The sequence below is a fragment of the Nerophis lumbriciformis genome, linkage group LG22 (assembly GCF_033978685.3).
Source record: "Nerophis lumbriciformis linkage group LG22, RoL_Nlum_v2.1, whole genome shotgun sequence".
NCBI lineage: Eukaryota > Metazoa > Chordata > Actinopteri > Syngnathiformes > Syngnathidae > Nerophis > Nerophis lumbriciformis.
Genome location: NC_084569.2, coordinates 32,013,722 through 32,033,657, shown reverse-complemented (window position 1 = coordinate 32,033,657; position 19,936 = coordinate 32,013,722). Strand labels below are relative to the sequence as shown.

Sequence of the window (19,936 nt, the reverse complement as noted above, 5' to 3'; positions counted from 1 at the left end):
ATCAAAACATGATTACACAGACATGACAGAGCCCCTCCCTTAAGGACAGATACCAGATGTCCAAGAAAAAACTTAAAAGTCATGGGAGGGCGGGAGGGGGACATGGCGGGGGGGCGCCAGCCCAAGTGGCCCCGAATCCACCGAGGCAAAGTCAAGTGGCGGCGGCGAGTGGAACTCCGCTGAAGCAGGCGAGGCGGGCGCCCAGGGATTGGCCACATTCGTGGCCGACTGGGAGGTGGGCGCACTTGGCGTGGCGGGCGACCAGGTAGCGGCCATATCCGTAGCCGACGAGGAGGCAGGCGCGTCATCAACTTGGCAGGCGTGGCAGCTCGGCGTGGCAAGTCAGGCGGCGAAGCTCGGCGTGACGCGTCCAGCGGCGAAGCTCGGCGTGACGCGTCCAGCGGCGAAGCTCGGCGTCGGTCTTGGTCTTGGCATGGCGAGTCTTGGTCTTGGCATGGCGGGTCTTGGTCTTGGCATGGCGGGTCTTGGTCTTGGTGTGGGTCTTGATCTTGGTCTTGGTCTTGGTGTGGGTCTTGGTCTTGGTCTTGTTGTGGGTCTTGGTCTTGGTGTGGGTCTTGGTCTTGGTCGTGGAACAAAAGACTTGCACGGGGGCAAAAAACTATGAACAATTAAACAAAACACTAACTGTGGCTTAATAAACAAAAACTTACTTGGCATGGACATGAAGTGCGCAGAGGTGAACAGAGTGTGACAGGGGGCATAAATGCGGGGATGTCGTCAGGACGAACAACAGAAAATGAAAAGCTTAAATAACAGACATGATTAACGAAAACAGGTGCGTGACTCAAAACGTGAAACAGGTGCGTGACGTGACAGGTGAAAACTAATGGTTGCTATGGTGACAAACAAGAGTGCACAATGAGTCCAAACGTGGAACAGGTGAAACTAATGGGTAATCATGCAAACAAGACAAGGGAGTGAAAAGCCAGAAACTAAACAAAACATGACTTAAAACAAAACATGATTACACAGACATGACACACTCTGTGGTGGAAAAGTTTAAGAACCCCTGACCAACATGTTGAACAGTAAACATATTAAAGTAAAGGAAAGTCACAAATCATTGCAAATTTTGAGGTAAAAATTAAAACATGACTCTGGGGTAAGGGCCCATAGCAGCGATAGATAGGTGCTCTAACTCTAGACCAGTGGTTCTTAACCTGGGTTCGATCGAACCCTATTGGTTCGGTGAGTCGGGCTCAGGGGTTCGGCGGAGGTCAAGACACACCCGACTCATCGTGTAAATAAAAACTTCTCCCTATCTGCGTATTACGGATACGGCAACAGCAGAAGTCAGACTGATTTGCAGACGTGTAATTTGTTGTGAGTTTATGCACTGTGTTGGTTTTGCTCTTTGAACTAGGTGATGTTCATACACGGTTAATTTTGTGCACCAGTAAAAAAAACATGGTAACACTTTAGTATGGGGAACATATTCACCATTAATTAGTTGCTTATTAACATGCAAATTAGTAATATATTGGCTCTTAACTAGTCATTATTAAGTACTTATTAATGCCTTATTCGGCATTGCCTTATTATAACCCTAACCCTCTAACCCTGGCCCTAACCCTCTAACCCTAACAGTCAGGTTCAAACACTGATGACATCTATTAAACAAGACAAGAAGCAAAGAATCAAACAGAGGCAGAATTCAAATTTGTACTCAATTGAGGAGAGACGCCGTCGACCTGAAACCTCTTACAGTGTCACTCACGCTCTGGCGAAAGATTGTACGCCACCTCTTTTTATTTGGACTTTCCCTGTTTGCATAACAACATGTTTCTAAAGTAATGGGGAGTATGTAAACAGTCACTGTTTTCAGTCACATTAACACAAAAGAAAAAGATGCCTCGGACTTGGGCTAGTCCTGGATTCAGCTTGGGCAGGTCTTCGATGACAATAGATAACACCACTCCCGTCTCCTCTCATCGTACACAATGGAATTTTCCAAGCCTTTGCTTGGTGCAACAAAGACAGCCCCTTGTCTGTTCATTTGGAACTCAGAGAATGGAAAGTTTTTTGATAATTTACATACAATTTTTCTGACACTAACCCTAACCAAATAACTCTAAATTAAGTCTTTGTTACTTAGAATATGTTCCCCTAGTGTCCAAAAAACTCAAAATTAAGTCTTTGTTACTTAGAATATGTTCCCCATACTAAAGTGTTACCAAAAACATATAACTTTGTCTTGAATTTGAAAAAAAACCATATTATTTTTCACTAAAGAAGGGTTCGGTGAATGCACATATGAAACAAGTGGGGTTCGGTACCTCCAACAAGGTTAAGAACCACTGCTCTAGACTTTACATACACACTGTAGGCACCATTTTTGGTTATGAAATGCATATTTTATAACTGAATTTATTTAGGGAAATTTAAGTTTTGAATAATTCTAATTATTGTCATTCAAACTATTTTAAGTATTATCCCTACTTTTTATTCAATATTGGATTTGTTTATTTCAGGAAAATTGGCTGAAAAATGTCATTGTTTTCTAATGTGTACTGTCCTCTGGTGTGGATCACTGTGGCTTGTTTGCAACAATTGATCGAGTCTCGTGGTTTTTCTGACCGTTTATTTCATGGCCCTCGTTGTTGCGTGTGTTAGTCTTTTTGTTTGACATGGCATGTAAACTGTTTGCCACAACAGAAGAAAATAACAACTTTGGGGATTTATTTTTGTCTTTTAGTTTACATAAATGTATAGCACTCCAACTGGTGTACTCAGGACTTTATTGGAACTCACGCCAGGCAGACTCCACTTACTGAGAAAAAAATGGAAGGGCTTTTACTGGGGAAACCCTACACACACACACACACACACACACACACAACAGCAGCAGAATATGTTGTAGACTAAACTAACTTGGCAACAAATGAACCCTGCTCCTGCTACGTTTTCTTATTCTATGGTAGACCAGGTGCTAATGAGGTGTGGTAGATAGCAGAGTTACAATGCCTGTGCGATAAGCTCCATTCACAGGCAGTCCCCTTTTAAAGTGTCTATGAGCGAGGGTGACATCTTATTGTGGCGGTCCAATAAAACAGGGCAGCAAGTAAAGTTATATTTTCATTATACTTTTTAATCAGAATCAGAATCACTTTATTTATCCCAGAGGGAAAATTAACATGTTCAGCACATAATCAGAAAGAACTGCCGCTTATTTGGCAGTGGAATGTTTACAAAGCATGTTTATAAAGAAAGCATATATTATTTTGACAAGACACAGTTGGCACAATTCACCTTTGACAATACTGCTCTCGTAAGAAAAAGTGGAACCTTCATGTTTCATCCAAATGCTTTCTATTGTTATTATTAATACAGAGTTGTGTCACACACTGTACATATAAAACCTAATGAGGTAGGAGAGGCGGCAGACGGTCAATACGTCATGAAAATATCACCATTATTGTTTTGATTGCCATTTGAGGAACAGTAACTGTTTTGCCAGTCTACTCTCTGCTGTTGAAAAACACTACAACACGACATTTGGCCCTCATTTGATTCAGCCCTTATCAATCATTGCTTACCAACCTATTGATTGGATTTTTACGGCGCATTTTAAATCTCTTATAGGCTACATTTACACAGACAGGCTCGCATTTAACTGATAAAAATTCCACACATGGATTTGTCAATGCAACAAAATACAGCAGTACCTCAGATTGCATATGCCTTGGTTTTAGTATGATTACATTTTAGGAAATCAAAAATATGTCTCGGTTTCGATTAAGTACGAGTAAACACAAAATAGGCCACCATGGGGCCAAAATAAGTTGCGAGTGCCAGCATTTTGATAAAGAATGTGAGAAACACAATAGAATTTAGAAAATAACTCGTAGCAAAGCACGACTGTGGCGTCCACTGGGGTCTATTATCCACTTCAGTCTTGTTATATGTGAAGGGGTCTTCTTACATTTAATGAATTAGTTGGACGCACATGTCCATAACTCACGGGGAAAATATGGGACTGCAATATATATATTTATAAACTTACAGCTGTAATATCTTTCATTAAATCTTCATATTACAGTAAAACCCGGTTTATGTCGACTTCCCTCCAACTGGCTGACTGATGTCAACATATGCAGTTGACAAAACTGTAATTATAAGGAGAAGGAGAAAGGGATATAATAAATGATTTGCGCATATTTTTATTTAGATTCCTGTGCTTTCATATCATATTTATACTCCTATCTAGCAAAGCTGCTGCGGTATTTCACTGCATGTTTGAATTTTGTTAGTTGCTGCGAACATTGCCATACTTTTATTTTGAATCCGACTTTGCACTGAACAGGAAGTCACGGTTTTAATGTGGTGTATGTTGCTGTTGTTTCACGCTGCTTAGCGATAATGATACAGGTGGTGGTCATGGGGTTACAAACACGTGTTTTGAGTGGTGTGAGTTTAATTGTTGAGACTAAAAAGGCAGCCAATATAGCTGGGCGTTTCTCGTCTAGCTTAACTTTTCATTATGTTTATTTTAACTTCAGCAATAAAGGCTTTATGAGCTGTCACAGTACACTTGGGAAACATAAGCAAATGCAAAAAGTTGACTATAACCGATGTTATCACTGTGCTACGCTAAGAAAGGATAGCTCGCCACAACTAGTTTGAGTGAGTCTCATCATATTTACGGAACTACATCAAGTTTTTAATTCATTTATGGGAGCGCGTACGGAACGTCGTAAACGAGGACCACCTCTACTACAACACATCAACAAAAAGGGATTTAAATGGGAATGGCCCCTTTAGCACACAAATGTTATGTCGACAAAATCCGTCGACCGTATACTTTGATGTTGATTTAAGCGGGATAATTCAAGTAATAAGATGAACACAGTGGACAGCTACTTGATGACTTTGTCGACAAACATAAACAGGACCAACTTAAGTGTGTTTCAATTAGAAGCGCACTGCATTCCTCGATTGAGCGCATACACTGTACCTCAAAACACTTGTATCTCAAATCAGTCCCGTTCATTGAAATAAACTGAAATCAATTTAATGCAAGCTTGTCTTCCCCCACCCAAGGATCACAATGTTAACATGCAACATGCTTTTTAAAAAGAACAACAAACTTTTAGATAGTAAATATTGTTTGAAAGTCAATACAATAGAATCTACTATAAACACTCTTTATAAAATTATGTAATATTGTACAGCATTTATCTTGAGAACCGGACTAATGCAGTATCTCCTTCAGGCTCCTTCTCCATCCTGTGTTGCCAAGTTCGCTTATTATAAGCGATTTTAGCCTTATTTTCTTACAGGTGGTTGCTTGTTTCTCTCATGGGATCTGGCAACACTGTTTTCGTATGAACTAGAATACTATGAACTAAGAATTTGTTGTTTATGTTGACCACAGACCTCTTTGAGTAACGTACCGGCGAGATCAGAGTTGACAGCAACAACCCAGTGAATAAGGCTAATGCTCATTCGTCCAGTTTGTGAAGTCAGGAGAAAAGAACATAAGAAAAGTCCTGCAGACCATTCGGCAGCTTCTTTATATTTTCATGGATTAATGTCCACCGTGTGGATGTTTTGGCGTGGACGCTAAATTCTGCTTAGGGGTGGTGCAGACTGACGGCCCTGATGATTGTAAACACTTTTTCGAGTCTACTAAATGTTTTTAATGGTTTGGTGTTTTGATTTGATGGGTGTCGTCCTTCGCACTCATGTTGTAATTTCCGGTGGTTGGACAGCCGGATTGTGTCGATCTCTGGCTGCGGGCTGTTTGTTTATGTGATACGGACATTGCACTATACATTTATTGCACAGACCAGCGATAGCTTCAAGCTAATTTTTATCTGTTGCAAAGTGACAGCCTACATTTAGGAATTCAACTGCCTATAATTAACGACAGAATCTAAATTACAGCTGTGGACAAATACTACTTCAAATGTTTGGAAATGTTCGTACATAAAATTATGCTCTAGCAAACAGCCGAATTACTCGCAAGTTGAGGTACCACTGTATGTGTAAAACCAATTAAGTTGAGATTTAGAAGAAAACACAACCTTTATCTTCTTGTTTTTTTGACATTATGCTGTAGGAATCCACACACTCTTCCACTGGACGGCGTTCCTCCACATCTCCTCTAAGACAGAGGCGTGAGACCAGTCCCTGTCGCCGTCTTTCCCGAACAGGCGCAGTGTTTTCAGAGGGCTGGTGCAGGTGTGCTGCAGGTACTGGCAGCCCTACAGCAAATAGAGAACATTGTCATGAGAGGTGTCTAAATACTGACATTATAGTGACATGTATAAGTATAGATGACACTAGAAGAATTGTTGAGCTCCTTCAGTTTCGTTGTCCTCATGCCTGATGGGCGCAATCCTCACCTCATCACTGCCCCAATACCAGATGGCCTTGATGACGCTGTGATTCGCCAAAGCCTTTGTTAGCTCGTCTCTTCTTCCTGTAATGACGTTCACCAATCCTGCAGGCAGATCTGAAGACTGGAGCACCTAGAAGCACACGGACATGAACCCTTTTGTGTGTACATCAGCACATTATCATTATTATTATATGTCATTAATCATCTTTAAAACGGATGGGGACTGTTGAAGGGAAATATTTTAACAAAGCAAACATAGAAACCAACTGTTTTGTTTGCACTACATGTATATCAGGTTTGTCAAGTTTGTTTATTGGACCTTTAGCATATTGTAAAAGTAAAATAAATTCATTATTCATGACATACTGCATATATAAATACATACTACACCAATCTAATGTTTCACTTTGTTCAGCTACCTTAGCATATACTGTATTCACTTTAGTGATAAAGTGAATACACTCTTATGTACCAAAACATTAAAACACACAAGTTGGTGAAGTTCTAGTGTAGTTCCTAATGGGTGTCCAAAATTGGCACGGGTCCACTTTGATACATTTTGTACATTTAACACTTATATAAGGCTTTTAATTTTTTGCGGCTCCAGACAGATTTTTGTTTTGTATTTTCGGTCCAATATGGCTCTTTCAACATTTTGGGTTGCCGACCCCTGATGTAGGGCAGTGTTTTTCAACCACTGTGCCGCGGCACACTAGTGTGCCGTGAGATACAGTCTGGTGTGCCGTGGGAGATTATCTAATTTCACCTATTTGGGGTAAAATATTTTTTGCAAACCAGTAATTATAGTCTGCAAATAATGTGCCATTGTTGAGTGTCGGTGCTGTCTGGAGCTCGGCAGAGTAACCATGTAATACCCTTCCATTTCAGTAGGTGGCAACAGGCAGCTAATTGCTTTGTAGATGTCGGAACATGGTATGTCTTGATCCCAATATGCAGACGACAGTGGGAGGCAGTGTGCAGATGAAAAGGTATCTAATGCTAAAACCAAAAATAAACAAAAGTTGAGTGCCCCTAAGAAAAGGCATTGAAGCTTAAGGAACGAAACTAGAAACTTAACTTGCTACAAAGTAAACAAAAACAGAATGCTGGACGACAGCAAAGACTTACTGTGGAGCAAAGACGGCGTCCACAATGTACATCCAAACATGACATGACAATCAACAATGTCCCCACAAAGAAAAAGAAAAAGAACTGAAATATTCTTGATTGCTAAAACAAAGTACATGCGGGAAATATCGCTTAAAGGAAGACATGAAACTGCTACAGGAAAATACCAAAAAAAGAGAAAAAGCCACCAAAATAGGAGCGCAAACAAGAACTAAAACACTACACACAGGAAAACAGCAAAACACTCCAAATAAGTCACCATTAAAGATGCTAAAACCAATCCAAAGTTAATATACAGCGCAGGGCAAAAATGTTTCACATGTCTCCGGAGGATGTTAATTCGGTTGTTTGAGTTTGTAGAGAATAAAGCAGATAACAGACATGACACAAAACTCTAGTCATTTCAAATGGCAACTTTCTGGCTTTAAGAAACAGTAAAATAAATCAAGAATATAAATTGTGGTAGTCAGTGACCGTTTCATTTTTAGATAAAGTAGAGTAAAACTATTATGGAATCACTCAATTCTCAGGAAATACATATAGAATCATGAATAACAAACAAACAAACAAACAAACAAGCACTGAAACAGACTGCCAGTTCTGTCTTTTTTAACAGCTTGCATTCTCTGAGGCATGGACATAACAAGTGACAAACATAACATCAATCTTGCGCTAACTTTCTCTGATTGCTGTTGTCAGATTAGCTTTGCAGGTTGGAGTCTTGTTACGGGCCATTTTTTTTAAAATTTCCCCCTCAGATTTTCAGTTTCATTGAAATCCGGACTATTAGCGGGCCATGAAATTAATTTTTTTGAAATCTTTTTTCAAGGAAAGTTTTCACAGTTACTGCTGTATTGCAAGATGCATTATCGTCTTGAAAAATCATTTCATCATTCCCAAACATCTTTTCGATTGATGGAATAAGAGACGTGTCCAGAATGTCAACATAAACCTGTGCATTGATTGAAAATGTAATGGCAGCCATCCCTCCAATGTCATTATGTGACATGCAGCTTCATATCATCAATGACTGTAGAAATGTGCATGTTTTCTTCAGGCAGTCGTCTTCATAAATCTCATTGGAACGGCACCAAACAAAAGTTCCAGCATCATCACTTTGCCCAATGCACTAAATATGACTTTCATCCAGTCATATATAGCCCACCATTGCCTTTCCTTAGCCCATTGCAAGCTTGTTTTTTCTGTTTAGTTGTTAATGACGGCTTTTTATATTTAAATCCCATTTACTTTAGGTGTTTATGGTTCGATCGCAGACAGCGACTCCAGTTTCCGCCCATTTGGTCAATTGTTTTGCTGTGCATTTTCCGTTTCTTTGGTATACCAGTACGCTGGCCTTTTACAACCTTCCCATGTTGTTTGTGGTTGAGATTTCAGACACATCCGACTGTAAACAATCAACGTCATTTGCAACATTGCATGAATATTTACATTCTTCAAAAAGTTTCATAATCCTCTCCTTTATGTCCATTGACATCTCTCGTGTTAAAGTCATGATTCATGTCAATTCAGCTGGTGCAACAGCTCTCCAAGGTGTGAACACTCCTTTTTAACTGTGGTTTAATGAACAGGTTTAATCTGATGAAGGTGTTAGCTTTTGGAAATTAATATTTACAGGGTGATTCCACAATGATTTGAGTGATTCTATATTTTTTTCACACCGCTTTATCTGTTAATGAAACTGTTACCGACTACCACAATTCATTTTCTCGATTTATTTTAGTGTTTCTTAAAGACAGAAAGTTGCCATTTGATATTATTATATTTTTGTCTAATGTCTGTTAGCTGCTTTTTTACTACAACGTTAAACAACTGAATGAACATCCTCAAAGTCTTGCGATTTCATAATTTTTGCCAGGGGTTCTATGCTAAGCTATTGAAACAAACAAACAAAGCTTAGCTTCGCTTTGTGTTTCAGATGACAAAGTGTAGTTTTCAGAGATCAAATATAAATATAATAATAATGAATGTTTTGTTTTTACAAAATGCAGAGGGCCAATAAAAAACTTTAAGACAACAATAGCCCCTGGAGCCTCACTTCTGGGTTTCATCAACCTAAAAAAGATGTCATACATTTGCCAAAAGTGAGGTAATCAATACCTATCTCAAAGTATCAATCAAACTTGAACTGTGTGGATGTATCTAACGTTGTGGCAAAGGAGCTTATAATATTACAAAATGGATTCATAAGTTTAAAACTTGACAGTTTATACTAGCATGACTTTCCATTGTTTTATCCCCAACATGGCGACTGAGTTACTTGAAAAATATTGTCGTCACTTACCTGAATAAAAGTCAATGCTGGCAGTGGACAATCCTCACTGGGTACCATGATGATGGCGTTACCTGTGGCGATGGCTGCCCCAAGCATTGTTACCATAGAGTGGAGGGGTTGCTTCTCAGGTAGGACCGCCCCTACCACGCCCAGCGCTTCAGGGATGGAGAGACCTGAGCCAGACTGTGGCATAGGCTGAAAAAGACACACCATACAATATGTTAATGAGGGTTTGAATCAGGAATGGGTTATACTTGTATAGCGCTTTTCTACCTTCAAAGTACTCAAAGCGCTTTGACACTATTTCCACATTCACACACACATTCACATACTGATGGTGGGAGCTGCCATGCAAGGCCCTAACCACGACCCATCAGGAGCAAGGGTGAAGTTTCTTGCTCAAAGACACAACGGACGTGACTAGGGAATGTTAATATACATATAATATGTATAATACTTCAACCTCTCAAATGTATCAATTCAGGGAGAGTTCACCAGAGTTCTGCCGCAAACTTTGTCACAGTAGGCCGCCCAATCACTGAGCCTGGCGATGCTGAGCTCCACCTCCGTGTCGGCTTGTTCCAATGGGAGACCAGTTTGGCTGCTGATTGACGTCGCTATTTCTCGCCTTTTTCCCTCAAGGCCTTTGGCCAGAGACTGAATGGACTGAGCGCGTGCAGATGGACTCTTTTTCATCCACCTAGAGGAGAAAATTGCTAAATATTTAGATTTTTCAGAACAGGGGTGTGCAAACTTTTTTAAAAGTAGAAAATTTGGCCGGGGGCTGCAAGCCAACTGCATGCAAAGTAACAACAAATATGTGTACATATTATTATTATAATATAATGGATAAATAATTATTGAGTATTCTAATTGGTTATTAAGAGTATGTGAACGTTCAACTCCTACCTTGTTTACTAAACTGTTTTAATCAATCAGAAATATCAAGCAGCTAAAATGAGCAAAACATGGATACGTGTGGATAGAGTGTTTCGCATTTTTCCCATAATCTCTTGTAATGGATTTAAATAGGTGTAATTTAGATTTTTTTCATGTTTATTGGACGTTTTTTTATAATATACACAAAGTTCAATGAGCATGTTGTGTTGTGTGACCATGTTTGATGACCTTTTGTGCTGGTTGATTATTTTAATTTTTTGGACCATGACTAGGGAAAGTTGTTTGGATTGGGTCATACAAGTGAATGCTGTGCTGTTTATCTTGCAAGTATAATTAATGGTTGAGGTGCATTTGATGGTAACAAAATGGCAGCTGTCACACCCCTGGCTATTTGTATATGATATAAATACACCGCTACCCGTCATGGTTTATTGCACTCGTGCCGTCTCGTGGGCCAGATTTTAAAAAGTTTTCCGAATACAAGGTTTCTCTCAGCTAAATGTTGTGCTTTAGGTTGCAAGCCAAAAATGGGGTTACGAGTCTCACCCCCGCTAGTTGGCGTAGAAAAAGCCACAGTCACATGTAACATCCGACCAAAGCATCCAGTCTTGCTAACATGGACTTGTTTGCACTGCAGGTCAATTCCGATTTTTATGGCCATATGCGACCTGTATCGGATTTTTTCATGTCCGTATGAAAAGTGCAATTTAGAATTGTTTGTATATGGAAATAAATCGGATATACATGCGATGCGTCTTCAATGTGAATGCTCCAAAACTCAGGTTGCATTTATCCTACCAAAACGTCATAAAAAGCGATAAGCGTCATAATTATTCGCCAAAATGGGCCAGTACAGAGACAGACTAGAGTGGAAGCCATGTTTACTTACGTAAACATTGCATTGCGTGCGACGTCATGACCTGCATCCACATTAGAATCACATTTTTTTGTAATGTGAAAGGCAACTAAAATGATTGAATTCGAAAAAAAATATATATCCAATTGGACATCCAACCCTGCAGTGTGAACGTAGCCATTAGCTTATAGCTAGAGATCGACATAACTTTGTTTTCCAACTATAAGAACAAATGATATGAATTGAAATAAAGAAATAAATCATCATAACCATGCCTGTAGCCGACCGACTTGGTGAAGCAGTGTTAGCCTATAGCAGTGCTAGTTTGAATTGCTCCATTTGTAGTGTAATAATGCTCATTGTCATTTCTGTATTATTTTTTATTTTCGCTAACTGCTTATTTGCTATTACTTTTACCATCATATTTGTACATGTCGTATTTGCTGATGTTGCTCTATTGTTGTTGTTGTTGTTTGCTGTTGTTGTTTTAGTCTCTCTGTCTAATCCCCCTCTTGTCCCCACAATTTCCCCCTCTGTCTTCTTTTTTTTCTCTTTCTATCCCCTCCTGCTCCGGCCCGGCTGCACCAAATGATAATATAAATACATTTAATAAAGTCAAATACAAATAAGGCAACAAGAGAAGTATCCTACACTTCTCATTTGTAAAGTAAATCTGAACAGCCGATATGGGCATCTACATCAACTATATGATTTGCCTGAGAAGCTGGACAGGACAAAAAAAAAAAAAAAAAAAAAAAAAGCAGTGCTAGTTTGCACAATAGCAAAAGCAGTCAATAATGCCAGCGAAGGACGTTCAAATAATTTCCGAAGGATAGACATTTATCCCAAAAATTATGGAAAAGTTGATGGTGTGTTTGACGGTGAAGCAGCTGGAAGGAGATACCATAGATGTCCACCCTTCAAGGTAGACTTCATATAATTACTATAGTAGTCACGGTATATGAAGTACATTGCAAAGTACATTGTATTGGATTATTTTTCATACAATATTTCTGTTCCAAAAATGTGTAGTTTAAAAAAACAAAAACAATTGTAAATGTTAAAATTGTAGAGTTTCGCAATACAAGTCACGGAAAATATTAAACTTGTATCCCAGAGTTACCATTATTTGTATATTCAGTTTTAGTAATAGCCTGTATCTTAAATTTGAAGTTGTTTTAATTATAAATTTGACTTTCCTCAGATTTTTCAATTATTCTTCCTTGGCAAAATGAGATGCTATTCTCTCGGAACCTACCTTGCAGGGTTTATGTTACTTTTTATATTTCACCTTAAGCAAATTGATGGGAAAATCGGCTTGAATGTACAAAAAGGCTTGTGCCAAAATAAATATGCGTTTCTGTCTCAACTGGATTAGGCAACATAAAGGGTGATTGCGTGTTTGGGTACATGGGTCTCACCCAGGCTGAACTTTGATAGCTGCCTCCACGGCGTTACGGACATCTTTCCGGCCTCCGTCGGGACAGTAGCACAACACGCTGCCGCTTCCTTGTGGATAAACTGCCACACTGCAGCCAGACTCTGACTTGCATACCTTGCCAGCAACAAACTGCAAGTAGGACTTTGCCGTACTGTACAAGAGAGTGTATGAACAAAATGACCTTAATTACCAATAGAAGATATTTCAACCACAACACTTTATGTTAATGATGATGTAAAATTAATACCAACTTTTAACATACTGAGTTAAATAAAGAACAGGCATACCCAGTTTCATCCGGAATTATAACTTGAGGTGCATCAGTTCCAAAATTTGTGTAGTCCATAGCAAGAGGTGAAGTACGACGAACAGCAGAGGTGAAAGCTGGTTGTAGAAAATGATACAGACCCTAGAAGAAATAGATTATGATGATTATTTCCCCTTTAAATATTTGCCTGATAATGCAAATCTAGCTCCAGCTTCATAATTATTTTATGCATGGGCATATGATTTTTCATACGCACATGGGATCCTGAAAAATAATGTATTCAAATGTTTTTTTAAACTAGTGCTGTTAAATGATATATATATTTTTAAATCACATTAATCCAGTGGTTCTTAACCTTGTTGGAGGTACCGAACCCCACCAGTTTCATATGCGCATTCACCGAACCCTTCTTTAGTGAAAAATAAAATGGTTTTTTTCAAATTCAAGAAAAAGTTATGTTTTTTTACTGGTGCACAAAATTAACCGTGCATGAACATCACCTTGTTCAAAGAACAAAACCAACACAGTGCATGAACTCACATCAAATTACACACCTTACACACATTACCATGAATTGATTAACGTGGACCCCGACTTAAACAAGTTGAAAAACTTATTGGGGTGTTACCATTTAGTGGTCAATTGTAAGGAATATGTACTGTACTGTGTAAACTGTACTGTTTCATATAATGTATTCTCTTCCTTTGCAATCTGCTAGTAAAAGTTTCAATCGATCAATCAAACAACCTGCAAATCAGATGGAAAATTAGAGGGAACATTGTTTGGGGGTATCCATAATACGCCGATAGGGAGAAGTTTTTATTTACACGATAAGTCGGATGTGTCTTTACCTCCGTGGCGGAGGCTCCGCCAAACCCCTGAGACCGACTCACCGAACCCCTCGGGTTCGATCGAACCCAGGTTAAGAACCACTGCATTAATCACTTTTGAATTTGGATGAATCATTATTAATCACAGGTTATTACCCACTTGCATAAATGAAATTAAGTTAAAAAACAGCCCAATATTTGGACACAAATGACATTTTTTGTCAAAATGTCACACATGAACAATTTTAAACATTTTACTTGTATGCACATCATCTATTTGCTCAAAACTCTACACATTTTTTTTTCAAGATGGCGCCGCTGTAGTGGCTGCTGGTTGCAGGTCTGTTTTCTTGTGTGTTCTCCTTTGTGTTCTTGATGTTTCCCTCTTGTTTTCACGTGTTTTTTGCCTTTTGGTTCAGGTCCCTTCGAGGTGGCACTTTTGTGACTTCAGCGATGCTTTTTGGTGAACTTTTGGATCTGCCTCAGGGGAGCCTTTTGGTGGCCATGGGCATGTTTGCAACAGAGACCAGCTGAGGGCTCTCTACCACACCGCAGTCTGCGTGAAGAGACCGGAGGAGATGCGGAGGAGGAGACGAGGGAAGAACGAGCTTCACAAGCCCTGGCTGTATTAGTGTGTATGGGACACTGCGGTCTCCCTGGACGGATTTCCGCTCTTCCTCGCGGACCAGACATTGGCCGAGAGGTAGTGGGCAGCTTTGGACAAAGTCGGCTCTCTTGGTTGCTTTGTGGGTCTCTTCCGTGCGCAATATGTATTGTTTATTGCTCATATTTTGGTTTTTCGTTGTGTTTTACTTTTGTAGCTGTATGTAGAAATGTCTCCACTTAAGTGGCAGCTGGTTGCATCAGCTCTGTACTCTTATAATGTGTTTTATGTCATTTGTGTTCTGTAATATTTCCCTCTTGTTTTCATGTGTTTTAGTGGACTTTTTGTATCTGCACTACAACCACATAATTTCCCCATTGTGGGATAAATAAAGTATATCCAATCCTAAAACTCACTTTAATCTAAAGTCCAGTCTGGGTTTATTTTGAAGTGAAATTCACCATTGAGCACAACAGTAGGCGTCATCTTTGCGCTGACCTGATTACTGACCGTAACAACCTGCGCCGCCAAAATAAATAGTGTGATTGATCAGCGTTTATACATGATTAATGAGGTATTTTTTGTGATTAACCATATGAGTTAACTCGTTATTTAACTTTTGACATCATTGTAACTAACTCATAATGCTTCTGAAATGTTTACTTACTAACAGTGTTGGGTTAGTTACTGGAAACCAGTAACTAGTTACAGTTACTAGTTACTTTATTTCAAAAGTAACTCAGTTACTAACTCAGTTACTTACACCAAAAAGTAATGCGTTACTGTGAAAAGTAACTAATTACTTCTTCTTTTTTTTTTAAAGCTCCCATTAATGCCCTTTTAGCCTTCATTTCAGTACTGTTATTGCACTGGAGAATAATAAAATCTGTTGATCAACTTGACATGCATTTTTATTTTCCTTTTAACATAATTAATGAAAAACAGTGCAACATAAAAAGGCATTCCTTCTTTCTTTAAACTTGGACCAATGACCATTAATAAAAAACAAGTTAAAGTGCAACATAAGAAGGCACATCATCTTCCTTGAAACATAGGTAGTGAAATAAAGCCTGACATCTGGAGTGATGCTGCTGTCTTCCACACTTGGAGCCATGGATTGTAGAATCCTTGTTTTCAGTGGCAGGATCATTGACACAGATGGTGAAGTTTCAGTGCTCAGTAGAGATGTAACACTTTTGAGGGGTTTAAGCACCTGGAGGACCTCATCTGCCACTCTCACATCATCATCAGACAGGGTGACATTTGTCTTCAGGGTGTTGTGGGTCAATGCAGAGTATATAGCTGCCTGCTGCTCCAACATATCATAAGTGTTCCACCTCGTTGGGACATCATGTATGCGCTTATGAGTAGGCAGCTTTAGCATTTCCTGCTTTGTCTTAAGCACATGAGCAGCTGTTGTGCTTGGGTGGAAGTAGGAAACCTCCTTCCTGATCCTCCCAAGGAGGCGCTCCATCCTATTGACTGAGATTCCTTCTGTGATGCCAAATTCACTACATTTGCAAAGCACCTATCTGTGGTCCCAGTCCTGCCTCATTCACTGTAATTATTTGATTTTTGGCATTATCACGTGACTGGGATATCTTTATCTTCCATTCCTCCACTGCTTGAGTCAGTACCTGTGCAAGGTGACACTCGTAGAGGGGGCGTGTCTTCTCATCTCCCAGTCTGCTGTGATGAAGTGAGCGCTTATAGTTCCCCTGGACGTCCACCCGTCTGTCATGAGCGCAACAGATGATGCTCGGGATAGTTCATCCGCAACTTTTTTCTTCTCCTGCTCATAAAGATCTGGCACAATCTTATCGCTGAAGTGGGTGCGCGACGGGATGACGTAACGTGGCTCAAGCACGTTCAGCATGTGTTTAAAACCCTCGTTTTGCACAACAGAGTCTGCACCTATAAACACACCGATTCAATGGCGGGGGCGTTCAAGCTCCTCCGTTACTCTGCTCGCCATGACCACGCTGTGTGTGGACTGAACGTGCCAACAACTTTTTTTGTTTTGTTTCATATATCAAACCGCGGATCACGTGTGTGCCTCCCCTCCCCACACCCACACCCAGACACACATATAGACCGCGCCTCTTTTCTTCTCTCCGGCTTGTGACAGAGGAAGATTCAGAAGAACGACACCGCAGGGCTTCTGTTTCTAGCCGATACTACCTCAAAAGTAACGTAAAATAACGCAGTAACGCATCATGTAGTAACGGTAACTGAGTTACTGAATATAAAAAATAACGCGTTAGATTACTAGTTACCGCCGAAACTAACGGCGTTACAGTAACGCGTTACAAAGTAACGCGTTAGTCCTAACACTGCTTACTAAAACAATCAAAGTTTACAATTAGAAATGTTTATCCAGGTATCATAATGAAGTGAAATTACTGACAAAATTCCATAAACACACAAAAGTATTTTGTGTGCATTGTAGTACACATTTGAATTGCTGTGTCTCAGGAGTACAGTATATGCAGAAATTTACAGAAAGTGTGGAAAAAAAATTATGAACCAACCTCCTGCCCTCCGTCAGTGCAGGTGCCGCTGTCTTTGTGACCCGAAAAAGGAAGACATGGATCAGATAGAGGTTTGGAGTTCACCCACACTGAACCAACAGACAGACTAGAGCAAGAGAGCGAGACATGAAAATTAGAAACATTTAAATACCATGTTGTGACATGAAGAAACAAACTAACTGTGTTGAATGCAATTTGTCATTTTGAATTGAAATTGTTGCCAAATGCTATTCAGAACAAGATGAAACTTGGTTTGACATTGGAGGTTCTATTCATCATGAATGCCATTTAAACTGGATAAGTTGACAGTTTGCCCATGACATATTTTGGATTTCGAGACATTTTCCATCATCTTCATTATGTGGATGTTAATGGTAATTGGAAATCCCTGCCCATTACAATAATCCTAAACTATTGTAACTACTGTCACACAAAAACAAAAAAACTCAATAGCCTCCTTGGCGGAGGTTTGAAAAAAAAGCCCCAAAAAATCATAGGTGTGCGCATGTGCATGCATACCTCTTTGCCGTCTCCAGAGCCAGAGTGAGGTCTTCAGTCCATATAGAAGCTGCTTGGCCATGTGGACTGTGATTACCTGCATACAACACAGAACATTACACTGAGGCTTCAGTGGACATCGGGTGATCCTTGATGATGACTTTGTACGCCCACAGGGGCGTCATTACCGAGCGTCACTGCCTCTGTGTTGCTTCTGAAGGTCATAAGAGGGAGCAGCGGGCCAGGAGAGGGTGTGACCACACATTGAAAGGAGGGGGCCACTCCACAGAGAACTGTAGGAGGATATTGGGGTCCAGAAGAGGGGACGGCACAGGACGGCACCAACTGAAGAGGTGAAAAATAGGACTTGTTACATGTTAATACCGTATTTTTCGGAGTATAAGTCGCTCCGGAGTATAAGTTGCACCGGCCGAAAATGCATAATAAAGAAGGAAAAAAAACATATATAAGTCGCACTGGAGTCGCATTTTTTGGGGAAATTTATTTGACAAAACCCAACACCAAGAATAGACATTTGAAAGGCAATTTAAAATAAATAATGAATAGTGAACAACAGGCTGAATAAGTGTATGTTATATGAGGCATAAATAACCAACTGAGAACGTGCCTGGTATGTTAACGTAACATATTATGGTAAGAGTCATTCAAATAACTATAACATATAGAACATGCTATATGTTTACCAAACAATCTGTCACTCCTAATCGCTAAATCCCATGAAATCTTATACGTCTAGTCTCTTTCGTGAATGAGCTAAATAATATTATTTGATATTTTACGGTAATGTGTTAATAATTTCACACATAAGTCGCTCCTGAGTATAAGTCGCACCCCTGGCCAAACTATGAAAAAATACTACGACTTATAGTCCGAAGAATACGGTAATTAATATATGCACAAGGACTTCAATTTGGTTCTAAGAATAGTCACAGAAAGGAAATTAACAGCATTGTAATTTTTAATGTACAGTAGATGTATGCTACTAGCAGGGGGTTACTTTCCAAATGAATGGCAACAAACCTGAAAATAATGGACATAAAAAACATAAAAATGTCTATTATATACATCTCAGTTATTACCATAAATACATTTATATGGATACAGTATAGCAGGGGTTCAGAACCAACAAGCTGATGGGCCCTCTACAGGGAACCACTACTTACCGGTATATACAGTATCTTGTATAAAATGGTGGTATGATTGTGGGGTACCTTGCTAACATGTGGTTTCTGAGGTAGAGGATATTGGGCTATTCAATTACAATGAAGAGGGCCGCAGTCCAAGGGCTAAAGGGTCAAACATCAAAATGTGGATGTTTCGTCAGAAAGTGCCTACGCAAGTTATATTCATTTGAGACGTAGTTTACTTAATTGCAAAAGTAAACACATTGGGTTTCACACTGCACTGTCAATAAATTCATTATTTTGCCCTCACTACTCAATTCCAGCGTGTGCAGCTACACAGATGGTTAATAGTATTAAGAAACAGAAGCTCCAGAAGTTTTGTTGGTGTTTTATGTTCCTTCTTTTGAATGATTTTCCTTCCTCAGTTGTATTTCTTTATTTTCTTTTTCATTTAGGATTGTAAGACTGGAAATATAAACCTAAAAGAAACATTACAAAAGTATAGCGTCCATTGTGTATTTTACATAAATAATGTCCATTGTGTATTTTACATTAATGAAATAGAAAGTTTACATTCACATAACTACATATGTTTACGCATATAGAAATTAAACATCTACAGTACATCATTGCATACAATGTAACGGCATGTGACTCATCACAATTAAACCTAAAGTATGGCGTCTACTGATGCACAGAGCAGCCTTCCACGTGTAGCAGATAAATACAGCAAAAAATAAGTGCATGAAAAATACAACTCACCATAACTCTAAATTAGTGGGGAGTCATTGCCTTTCCTCCTTTGCAAAAAAGCTCTTCAAAGACTTTTGTTTTTTTTACTAATTTTCGCTAGTTTGTGTGCTTATTTTTTGGCTAACGTATCTAATGCGTTATACGTGATACATCATCGGCGAGGACAAGAGCATAGATATATAATACAACTATATATATTAGTCATTAGTTCCAACCGATTTCTAATTCTATGAATTTTTATTTCTATTCTAAAATGTATGTATTCATATGTTGTGAAATATTTCATATATAGATACACTTATGTTAGGTCTGTTTTTTTGGTGCA

General features: G+C 39.3%; 1 protein-coding gene across 1 annotated transcript in view; it reads right to left on the bottom strand.

The window, feature by feature from the left end:
- Positions 1-3,065: 3,065 nt before the first annotated feature.
- The window catches only part of aldh16a1 (aldehyde dehydrogenase 16 family, member A1), a 38,829-nt gene continuing 21,958 nt past the window's right edge, over positions 3,066-19,936 (bottom strand). Inside the window, exons 9-17 of the mRNA XM_061973701.2 lie at positions 17,902-18,058; positions 17,735-17,810; positions 17,216-17,321; positions 13,270-13,391; positions 12,963-13,133; positions 10,281-10,485; positions 9,795-9,980; positions 6,369-6,494; positions 3,066-6,227 (exon numbers count right to left, since the gene is read on the bottom strand). Of these exons, the coding sequence (XP_061829685.2) occupies positions 6,072-6,227; positions 6,369-6,494; positions 9,795-9,980; positions 10,281-10,485; positions 12,963-13,133; positions 13,270-13,391; positions 17,216-17,321; positions 17,735-17,810; positions 17,902-18,058 (1,305 nt within the window). The 3' untranslated portion in view covers positions 3,066-6,071. The remainder of the gene's footprint in view (positions 6,228-6,368; positions 6,495-9,794; positions 9,981-10,280; positions 10,486-12,962; positions 13,134-13,269; positions 13,392-17,215; positions 17,322-17,734; positions 17,811-17,901; positions 18,059-19,936) is intronic.